This window comes from Scardinius erythrophthalmus (genome assembly GCF_964197995.2).
Source record: "Scardinius erythrophthalmus genome assembly, chromosome: 10".
Classification (NCBI taxonomy): domain Eukaryota; kingdom Metazoa; phylum Chordata; class Actinopteri; order Cypriniformes; family Leuciscidae; genus Scardinius; species Scardinius erythrophthalmus.
The window spans coordinates 13317704-13328986 of NC_138230.1; the positions used below are offsets into that span (position 1 = coordinate 13317704).

The 11283-nt window shown below is 36.2% G+C and overlaps 1 protein-coding gene across 1 annotated transcript; it reads right to left on the reverse strand.

Annotated features, from left to right (window-relative positions):
* Positions 1-675: 675 nt before the first annotated feature.
* On the reverse strand, positions 676-9521 carry lix1l (limb and CNS expressed 1 like). Its single transcript, XM_081376658.1, has 6 exons — positions 8925-9521; positions 4772-4935; positions 4420-4560; positions 3803-3898; positions 3643-3720; positions 676-2283 (listed from the first exon to the last, which is right to left on the reverse strand). Exons 1-6 carry the CDS (start codon positions 9256-9258, stop codon positions 2029-2031), a joined length of 1068 nt encoding a protein of 355 aa, XP_081232784.1. The 5' UTR covers positions 9259-9521; the 3' UTR covers positions 676-2028.
* Between the last annotated feature and the right edge of the window lie 1762 nt (positions 9522-11283).

Consider the following 11283-nt stretch of genomic DNA (forward strand, 5'->3'; position numbering starts at 1 on the left):
ACAGGCTATAAGGACCATTTTGAGTTGGGAAACCAACAAGTGTCTATAAGACGCGGTATACACTGCTGGTCAAAAGTTTGGAGTTAGATTAGATTTTTTATTATTTTGAAAGAAGTCTCTTATCCTCACCAAAGCTGCATTTATTTGATGAAAAACACAGTAAAATAGTAATATTATAAAGTACTGTTGCCATTTAAGTTTTCAATTTGAAAATATTTGAAAATGTGATTTATTCCTGTGATGTCAAAGCTGAATTTTCAGCATCATTACTCCAGTCTTTAGTATCACATGATCCTTCAGAAATCATTCTAATATGCTGATTTGCTGCTCAAGAAACGTGTATTATGCAGACAAATATATATATATATATAATGTGCCGTGCTATATGTCGTGTTGACAACTTTTTTGTAAAACGAGGAAACAATTATTATATCGTTGCCACGACGACTTACTAAAACGAGAGAATGAAGTGTTAATTTGTGACCACGATATATTTTTGTCTGCACAATTTACTTAAAGTGATAGAATTCTGTCACTGTTTGGTTACCAACAATCTTCAGAATATCTTCTTTTGTGTTGACAAGTAAGTGGTGACAATTGACATTTTTGGGTGAACTATCCCTTTAAAACGAGGGAACAAATTAGTAAAATGTGCTGACCATGAACATCATTTTTCCCCGCATTTTATGTTCGGAGATCCGTAGTAAACAGTTTTATACAACAATGTCTTTGTGGAAACTGTGATTCACTACCATTTAATGTTTGGGGTAAGATCGAGCTTTAAAAAGTAAAATAAAATAAAACAAACCTGAAATGAACACTTCTATTCAATGCATTAAACTGATTCTAGTGACATTTAAGACATGTTACAAAAGTTTTCCCTTTCAAAAAAAAACTTTTTTTTTCTATTCATCAAAAAATATCCACAAAATATTAAACAGCAAAAAAAAAATTCACCATTGATTATAATAAGAACCATCATTAATAACTGACCACCAATAATGATTGACAATAAGTGAACATCAAATCAGCATAAGAGACTTAATTAAAAATTATTAAAAATCTTAATTATTACAAAATTTTGACTGCCGGTGTATGGTTTTATTTCCTGTTGTTCCTTAGTGAAGCATCTAATTGCAAAGCATTGCTCATCTTAACACAAATCCCATCTGCACTTATATGTATATATGGTAAAAAAAAAGAAAATTCACAAAAGTTTTGAGAAAGGAGGTAGAAATAAAACTTTGCCTTGAAATGAGCATGATTGCTCTACAATCACGAAGGTAACAGGCAATGGAATGAGGGCACAGCTTCATAGGCAGGAGGAAACAGCCTTGATGTGTTTCCTGTGCTATGACAGTGTGAGAAAATCTGACCTTTGTGTCATAAAATATAGTGTGGTTGCTTCCTTAACAAACACTTATGGCTCTCGCGGAAAAAGTACTGTATATAAATGCGTGTTTACATAAACATACTTTAGATTAACATTACAAAGAAAAGGTCTGTATATTCACCAAAAGCACACATATGTAGCAAATAAATGAGCAAGGCTATTTTGTGAATATAAACGCAGAATATTGGAAATACTATATCGCTTTGTCCACACAACAAAAACTAATGGGCAGTGCTTTGGCGAGTTAGCTAAAAGAAAAGCAGCAGCGCCCATGCGTAATAGGATTCATGAGAATACAATGCAAAGATTTTTTTAAGAAGGCCTCAAAACTGATTTTCCCGACTCAGACATGATATGTCCATGTGCCAGTACAGTCAATCAGTAACACTGGAGGATAATACTGGTATAGTAATAATATCAATATAGCACTTGATTCGGTTTCAAGGTCAAAATGCCTTGAAACAGAATCAGTAAAAAAATTCATTGAAGTTTTTGTCTGTGGAATTATTCAAAATGCTGATTCTTTGACTCACACACAAACACACTTCCATACATAGTTAAAAAAAAGAGTGTTTTGAGTTTTGGAGTGCTCTCTGGTACAATCATATGCCACGTCTGACACGTCTTCACACTCTTCAGCATGTGCAGGGCAGAGTTGTAGTGTTTGACCCACCTAGCTGCCCCACTGCCATTAGCAGAATGTCTTTCTTTTCCTTATAAAACCTCAGCTCCCGTCCCGCCAGACGAGCCTCTTCCAGCTCGCGCTCGGTGGCGGCCATCTCTCGATTGATGGTCCCGGATAAAGCGTGTTCTCGGCTGACCCAGTCGGCGGCCATTTGAGTACGCATGTCGTCGTCTAGCGCTCGGTGCGAGTAATGAGCGAGCACTTCCTGTTTACAATAGAGGATCATTGTTGTACATACTGTAGACAGGTCAGTGAAACATATCAATGCGCCAAATAAATATTTACAAGGAACAAACAAGGGACTAATAACAAATAAAAAAAGTACACAAATAAATAAAAAAGCTTTTTGTGGCAAATGTATATTTTAGATTTCATAAACATTTCTCCAGTGTTATTTTAGTTTCATTGAGATTGTATGATAGTATTAATATTTAGAATTGGTTTTGATTTTTATATTTTTGTCACATTTTATTTTTTATGAACATTTTGCCAGTGTTATTTTAGTATCTACTTTTTATCAATATATTGAGTTCGTTTTTTTATATTTTTGATTTTTGTTTTTTAAATATGTCTATAAAGTTAATACATTTTTATTTTAGCATTACTTATTCTAAAATATCAAGTAAAATAAAATGAAAATAAGAAAAGTTGCAACTAGCTTAAAATAAGTTCTTGTATATTTTATATATTAAAGGGGGGGTGAAATGCTATTTCATGCATACTGAGTTTTTTACACTGTTAAAGAGTTGGATTCCCATGCTAAACATGGACAAAATTGCAAAAATAAAGTTGTACGTTTGATGGAGTATTTCTGTGCCAAAAATACTTCCGGTTTGTCACAAGTTTTGGAAAGTTTTTTTCGAGTATGGGCCATAGACTGTAAAAAATAGGTATGGGCATGTGTGACATCAGATGGGGCAGAATTTCCTTGTACGAAAATTCCTTATACGAAAAATGTGAATTTCCTTATGTGAAAATTCACATTTTTCTAAGCAAAAACGCGTTCTGTATGTATGCTCGTGATTCTTTAGCTCCGCCCACACGGCCCGCCTCCAGCTGCTCGGTTTTTTCCAGAAAGACTCGGTATAGCCTATCTTTCTTTTATAAATATAATAAAACTAAAGACTTTTTGGAGATATGAAGGATGCAATACTACTCTATAGGTACTCAAGATTAACATGAGATTGACTAAAGCTGAGTGTTTCACCCCCCCCCTTTAACGTTTCTTTTATTTCAAGTAATGAAAATGTTTTTTTTTTTATGGTTTTAACTCCTCTGCATACCTTTCTAATATAATTTGTGATAATAGCTACGCTACTTTTTTCTTTTATTACTGTGACTGGGCTGGCCAAGTTTCTGAACTCAAAATAGTTGTTGTTGACATGTAAAACTGGGCGATCATGTCTGAATAATTGTAATAAATAGTATTTTTGGAGTAAGTTTTGAGATCTGAAAGTCACATGTTTTCGTAGTGCGCTAAACTTTTATTTCAAAAGATGAAGGACTATGTGATTCATGATGATATTACTTTTTTTGCAACTGAAAATAGAATATTTGTCTTCACCTGACGGGAGCACTGCCTTTCTCTCATGGCTTTGAGACTACCATTCCAATGGAGAAGCTGGAAAACTGTCATCAGTTCCTAAGAAAAATGATAATAATGTTAGTCAAATATATACATTTACTCGCATCTTTCCATGCCGTCCAATCATGATCTGACTTACCTGGAACTCCAGCATAGACTTCCCCTTATTAGACTCCAACATGAAGCGAAAAGCACCGATGCCTGTGCTAGGATTATCAGCTTCTTCTCTGTTTCCCTGCAGTAAATAAAGATGAGTAAAGATAGACAATGTCAACAATACACCACTGTTCAAAAGTTTGAGGTCAATCAGATTTTTAAAAAATGAATTTATACTTTTATTCAGCAAAGATGCAGTAAGTTGATCAAAAGTGACAGTAAAGATGGCGTTATATAATATTATAATAGTCAATAGTAATAGTTCAAATATTTCAAAAGCTTAATAAAAAATGCCGTTCTTTTGAACTTCCTATCCATCAAAGAATCCTGAAAAAATATTAAGCAGCACAACTGTTTTCAACATTGATAATAATAATAATAATCTTAACATTTCTTTGACTACAGCACATGAGTCACATGATCTGCTTTTATTAAACCTGAAAGCTCCAGTGCATGCATTGTAACTGCATGAGAATCAATCAGCACTTCAAATCAACTTGTGTTTCACAGAAGAAATAAAATCACAAGTGTTTTGAAGTACATGAGGGTGAGAAAATGAACTATCCCTCTAACCGAATAAAGATAACTGTGAGAACTCACGTTAAAAGAGGCAAGAGCCTCACACACACTCTTCTCAATGAACTCGTCTGTGATCCGTCGAGATGGATGCTCATTGAAAACAGAATTCATTAGGGCAATTTTGGCCGCGCTCCGCCTCGCTTCGGCTTTGGTCGGGCAGAACTGAGAAGATCAAAGATGCTATTTAAACCACACTGTAATCGAATCCTGAAGATGCTCACAGAATTCACTTCCAAGAGATCCTCAAGAGAAAACATTAGACAGAAAAATATGCAGACGCAGATGGCAACCAAACACACAATTATTTATTTTTCGGAAGATCTGAGAGAAATGCGTTGGAGAAAGCAAAGGGAATGTTGCATGAGGTGCTTGCCTGAAAACTCCCGAAGCAACTTCCCCCGGGGAGACTGACGTAGCAGACGTAAGGAGGGTTGTTGGATGGGACCATCTCGTAGACCACAAGAGCGCCGTTCCTCAGGTCGGCACCCCGTGACTGCTTCATCTGCCAGAACTCCTGTAAGGCCTCCACGACATTCACTGTGGGAATCAGAAACATCCTATCAGAATATACAACACCATTCAAGTATATTTTAAGACTCATGAGTCCAAATGTAGCTTGAAGCAACGGCAATCACATTTCACATATCATCAAACTCATAATATCATACATTAATTCTAGTACACTAGTTTTTTTTTTGTTATATTTAAGTTGAAGTAACTTAATAGTACTACACAAATACATTGGACGAATATTTTAAAGGGATACTCCACTTTTTTTGGAAATAGGCTCATTTTACAACTCCCCCAGAGTTAAACTGTTGAGTTTTACCGTTTTCGAATCCATTCAGCCGAACTCCGGGTCTGGCGGTACCACTTTTAGCATAGCTTAGCATAGATCATTGAATCGGACAGGACCATTAGCATCTCTCTCAAAAAATGACCAAAGAGTTTCGATATTTTTGCGATTTAAAACTTGACTCTTCTGTAGTTACATCGTGCACTAAGACCGACGGAAAATGAAAAGTTGCGATTTTCTAGGCTGATATGGCTAGGAACTATATTCTCATTCCTGCGTAATAATCGAGAAACTTTGCTGCCGTACCATGAGTCCAGCAGGCGTAATGATATGACGCAGCGCCTGGAAATAGTCCCCAGCTCGGTAACTTCCAACGTGACCGGGACTAAGTTTGTCTAACCTATTAGACCTATTTTCAGGCACTGCGTCATATCATTACGCCTGCTGGACTCATGGTACGGCAGCAAAGTTTCTTGATTATTACGCAGGAATGAGAGTATAGTTCCTAGCCATATCAGCCTAGAAAATCGCAACTTTACATTTTCCGTAAGTACAGTATCCCTTTAAGGGTCAGACCAGCTTTATATATGTCCATGTATATTACCTTTAAAGGTGTAGTAAGCAATTTCTGAGAATCATTGTTGAACACTGTTGATTATAAAATCAACCCAAACAAACACTCCGCCCCCAAAATGCACAAACACGCAATGCAAGAGTGGATGTCTCTTTATCATAGCAGAAGCAAGAGTTTGTTGTTAGTAGCCACCAGCACACACTCAAAACCATGTTACTCGCATATGGAGCAGAAACAATATAAACTCTGCAATGGTTTTCAGGCCTTCAGGCCCCCTTTGGTCTCTCCAGCACTGGAAAGCTTTTCTAATATTAACGCGGGTCCTAAAGCTCTTACCCTTCTTTTTCCAGAGATATTCCTCTGACCTTTTCTCTTTTGTAATGTCTCTCAACCATCTCTCTTTCTACAGTCTTTCTTCAAATCTCCTTCTTGCGCTCACTCTCTCTCCTCCCCCATCATGAGTGGACACACCCCCTACTGCTGATTGGATACAAGTTTGCTGTGGTGTTCCGGCCGATCAACTTTTAACAGCGTTTCTCAGAAATCACTTACTGCACCTTTAAAGGGGTAATTCACCACTTGCAAAATGACCTTTCAATAAAACTTGGGTGTCCATTCAGTAGAAAGTCGAAAGCAGATTTAAAAAAATAAAAAAACAAGAAAAAAGGGCTGATGGGCACTTTTGCTAAATAGGTAGATAAACTTCAACACCCATAATGCATTGGGCATGTTGCCATCTAAGGCCACTTCCAGTCTGTTCCTATCAGTGTCAAATACTGCTTGAGTAGGAAATACTTCTTAGCAAAATCTTCTTCACAATGGTGTCGACTTGTACGGTTCCTGGGTGCAAGAATTAAGAGTAAACATCTAGCGGGAGTGAGTAGGCTAACTTTCCGTTTCCAGTGAAGGATCCAGCCTGTTCTAGGCAGTGGCCAAATGTTGCAAAGACTCATAAATTTAGAGTGAACACCATGAAAATCTGAGGAACCTCTGTGTTTGTAGTCTCCATTGCAAACTGGATGACAAAATGCAGTCGCTATGTTCGAAATAGAATACTTCCTATAACTATATCGCATGCGAAAAACAGTAGTTTATCCAAATACATAGTAGGTGAAAAGTACCAGGATGACCTATTGCTTCTGCAGAGAATCTGACGGTGAGCAGATTGACGGTAAGTTTCAAACCAAATGTAGTACCGGTACCTACTATGGCCTTGAGTATCACCTCCACTTAAAAAAGATGCAATCTAATCCTGATTACATGAAATAAGCATGCTTAAGATTACGGATCTGTTGCTATGACAGCAACTCCGGGATGAGCTTCGAAGAACCTAACAATCTTGGATCATGTCAAATATTCAATAATGAAATCCAGCTAATTGAGTAATCCACGTATGAAGAACGAACTCCCAGTAAGACGAAAAGCAAGTAAACATTGTTCATTTACATATACTACATACACTGTAACAATTCAAAGCAGGTTGAAAATTGGGAACTTGCGCTTTAAGTTTGTTTAGAGATAGCATGGTAGAGGGCTAAATAAATCGAGCAAAATATCTACAGTGAACTTTTGCAAAACAGTTCATAAATCTTTCGCTATGACTGTCTCAGCACACAATGAAAAGCACATGCTCATTTAATGGCTGATATAAAGGAAGCTTGTTGTTGTGGAATTGCTTATGGTTTCTAACAGGAAATAAGGGTGGTTTATTTGGACGAGAGTAATGCGAAAATTATCACAATGTATAAAGGTCTTTCTTCAGCAAATGAAAGATGAGCTTGTTACATTCAGATGGTCTGAGGTGTCTCGGAGGTAGATTAAAACACTTATCCTGCCTCTAAAGTGCATTGGCAACAGAATTTATCTGACAATAATCCCTTCGATGTATTTAGGTCAGCATGTCAGGGGACTTAATCTGCTTCGAGCGCTCGTCAACATAATTGAATGTTGTGCTACAGTCTTGTTAGGGGGCTGAATCTTAATATTTATAATATTTATTTCAGATAATATTCCAATATATTAAAAATCTAAAAAATGAAGCCAGTTTTTAGTTTTTTTTTTTTTTTTTTTTTCAGTGTGACATTTTCATAACAATGAAACACACCACCATCTCTCTGATTTTGTTATTGATGACTCTCAACTTAATTTAAATAAATTATAAAATGTTAAAAAATGTATAAAAAATAATATTTGCATTTATTTTTTTCCACATTACAGCAATGATAAGGAGATGGATGTGCTTAATCATCATGAAAATACTGGCACAATGGAAAAAAAAAATCATAATGATTCTAAATATAGGATTGATATTTACTGCAAAATATTTTCTTTTGGAGTGGAATGAGATTCAAAACCCATGCTGCTAAGAACACATTTCTGAATGTGTTTGCTTGACGTATCTTGCATGTGGGTCAATGATGTGATGCTATTTTTTTTTTTTGGTCCAGATTTAGCTTATTAAATAATTACAATAATTAATTAAATTCAAAAATACATCAAAAATGTATTACAGAGAATGAAGAAAACCTCTCCTATTACGATCATGTTTATAATTTCTGATTTAAAGTCATATATTAGAGGGGATATAAAGTCAAAAAAAAAAATTGAATAATATTTGAAAAATGTAAGTCTGCCAAATTAAAGTCAGTGCAACCAACATGCAGACAGGCAATTGTGTTGTGAAAATGACAAAACAGACACATGTGAAAATGACAAACCCCCTTGTGCTAATATATAATCTTAGATATTAGCCTACATATTTTGTGCTTTTTATGAAAAAGTAAACCTAGTTATGGTAGAGTAACCCCAGTAAAATTGAAGGATACTCATTATTCAAAAATTAATTTGTGAAAATAAAAATGTGTAGGCTACTCATGTGCTCAAGGTGCAAGTAAAATAATGTATTACTTTTTTATGTTGGTTACACCACTTTTTGCATACAGTTTTTAGTCATTACATTTTAAAGTAAATATATAATATAATATAAAAAATCCTAAACATGCATCAACTTGAATAGAAGAACCATATTTGAATAGCCTACACATTACATTTCTAAGCACTTTACATTTAGAACTATATTTTTAAAAGCTTTGTCATTATTCATCATTGACCCGTATGATTTCATAGTGCAAACATCTCCATGTTGACCCCACATACCCCTGCCGTATCCTTGCGTGTGTTTGGCAAAGCTCCTGACCACCGCGTCCACCGCCTCCCGCAGAACCGCAGGGTTGGTGGGATTGGACAGACCCAGACCCGCCGCCATGTCCACCGAACCGAACCCGCTGCCCATAATACCGGACCCGAGGCTGTGGAGCTGAAGGGGCGGCAGTGGTGGCGGCGGCCCCGGAGAAGCAGACACCGAGACGCGAGAACCCTGTGCCGAGGAAAGAGTGCCCGTTACACCGGGCCGCAGGGACCGGAGCGTCCCGGTCGCGCTCGCTCCGTATCCGATACCGGGCTGTAAGCGCTGATGGCGAAGAGACTCCATTGTCTCGAAAAGTGATGCAAAACAAACCAACACAAAGAGAACGAATACTACAAACGATTACAAAGCCGATTAAAAATGCATATGACAGTCATAAAAAGTGTTTCTCAAAGGTATGCGCTTTGTTAGGCTGATTGGGCAAAATATTATTTAGTGTTTGAGGCGTAAAAACTGCCATAGGGAGGAAAAAGGAGCAGCATATGCTTGTGTTTGACCAATGGATGGATTCATGCTGTGTGACGTGGCACGTCCGGCCAAACCTTCCCAAATGCTCAAATCTCTGTAACCAAATATATAAACTACGCAATTTTCAGATATTTGTTATAGGCTACATGTTTATGTATATTTTTGTAAATAAAGTCATCTTTACAAATCTCACGCGCACAAAAAAGTAGAAACTAGAGAGCAACTAAGATGGTTGACATGATGAGTTGTCCCTGCTTCCATGCTAGTAGCCTACTGTGATTTTGATAAAGTAAACAATTTTGTCAAATATCGTTCTTGAGGCAGGACACCACAGGTGAATAGGCTAGTAGAAACATTTTCACACACTTACAGAATCTAGAATTTTGATGATAACGGACTTGAAATGTCATTGTTTAAAGAAATAAAGTTTATTTTTTGTAGAGAGTTGCACTTAGAAAATAAATCTGAACATTGAATAAAGCCAATTGTTTAATTTGGTTGACATTAGAGTTAAAGGTTTTTACAGAGGATATGTTTGGATGTTTTTAATCAGAAAAATCAGGAAAAAAAGACAGAAATTTGTACAGTTTAAGAAAACAGCCTTTGTTTTGCGATTGAAATCTACTCATTTTAAGATGGATGCCTTCTTTCCATTAGTCAAGAAGACGTTATGAATGTTATGGAAGTAAAATAGTCCAAAATCTCAAAATTGACCAGTGCAAAATAATGCAACAATAGCAATAAAAACACATCAGACATTCAGCAGCTTTGAGTCTGGTTGCAGTAACAAAAAGATGATAATATGATAATAGCTACAATGTTTTTGTCTTTCATGGCAGTTACATTGTATTTTATAGTATTTTGGAGTATACCATGTAAACACAGTGAGAGTGACCTATGAACCTTTCATTCAATTTTTGATTGTTTTGGCTGTTAAATGACAGAACTAGCATCATGTGAATCAGAATGTTCTTCTTATTTAATGTGATATATTATACATGTTTATACATGTAGATGCTTTCATACATGTTTAAAAACACACCCCCAAAAAATCTTGGCTTAACTATGGAAGCTTTTGTTACAATAGCACTCTTTGTACTTGATGTTAATTTGCACTCACCACATGTTTATGTGATCGATTAAAAATGAGTCAGTTGATTCCTCCTGTGAGTGTGTTACCAATTTCTTTTTTTTTTTTTACTTGAATTCCCCTCAGAGCAGTAGGCTATTGATGATAATTAGTGTTGAGCTAAAGTCTCAAGGGTGATCATATGTCTCCTGCGTGGTTTATAACAAGCTGGTCTTTGCTGTCAAAGGAGTAAGATTGAAATATAAAACTGGCAAGAGCTCTGGAAAGTTCACTGAAAGTATTCACAAAAACAGCACAAAGCACTTGAATGTCTGAGCTGCAGTGATTACTCATCGCTCTGCGGTTCCTCAATGATCCGCTTGCAAGCATTGAAAAAGTTCCCTCTATAATGGCACTAGAACATTCTGCAAGTCTTATGGTCGCCATATGCTAACCTTAAGGGGCACTGCTGTCTGAAGAAGCCTGGTTGAATGTTGCTGATATGAATATAAGATCCAAACACAATGCAATACAGTGCAAAAATGCTCAATGCAATATAAAATTCTATTGACAATATACAGTGTCCCCAAAACGTATTAGGACACTTAAAAAGCAAACAAATTCCATTACATTAACAAAATACCAACCATGTCATGTTACCTTTTGCTCAAAGCTAATTTTAATTTTGTCCAAGGGATTTTTATTTTATTTTTTGAATGTATGACGTAGCCTACAAGTTCACACAGGTGTCCCCTAGCAGAAGTTCAAATTAA

Bases quoted from the DNA above. Each gene is read 5' to 3' on its own strand.
- lix1l (XM_081376658.1), bottom strand. From the start codon at position 9,258: ATGGAGTCTCTTCGCCATCAGCGCTTACAGCCCGGTATCGGATACGGA. The intron at 3,721-3,802 runs GTAAGTCAGATC...CATTTTTCTTAG, and splicing joins AGTCTATGCTGGAGTTCCAG to GAACTGATGACAGTTTTCCA. The intron at 2,284-3,642 runs GTGAAGACAAAT...TATTGTAAACAG, and splicing joins AAAGGCAGTGCTCCCGTCAG to GAAGTGCTCGCTCATTACTC.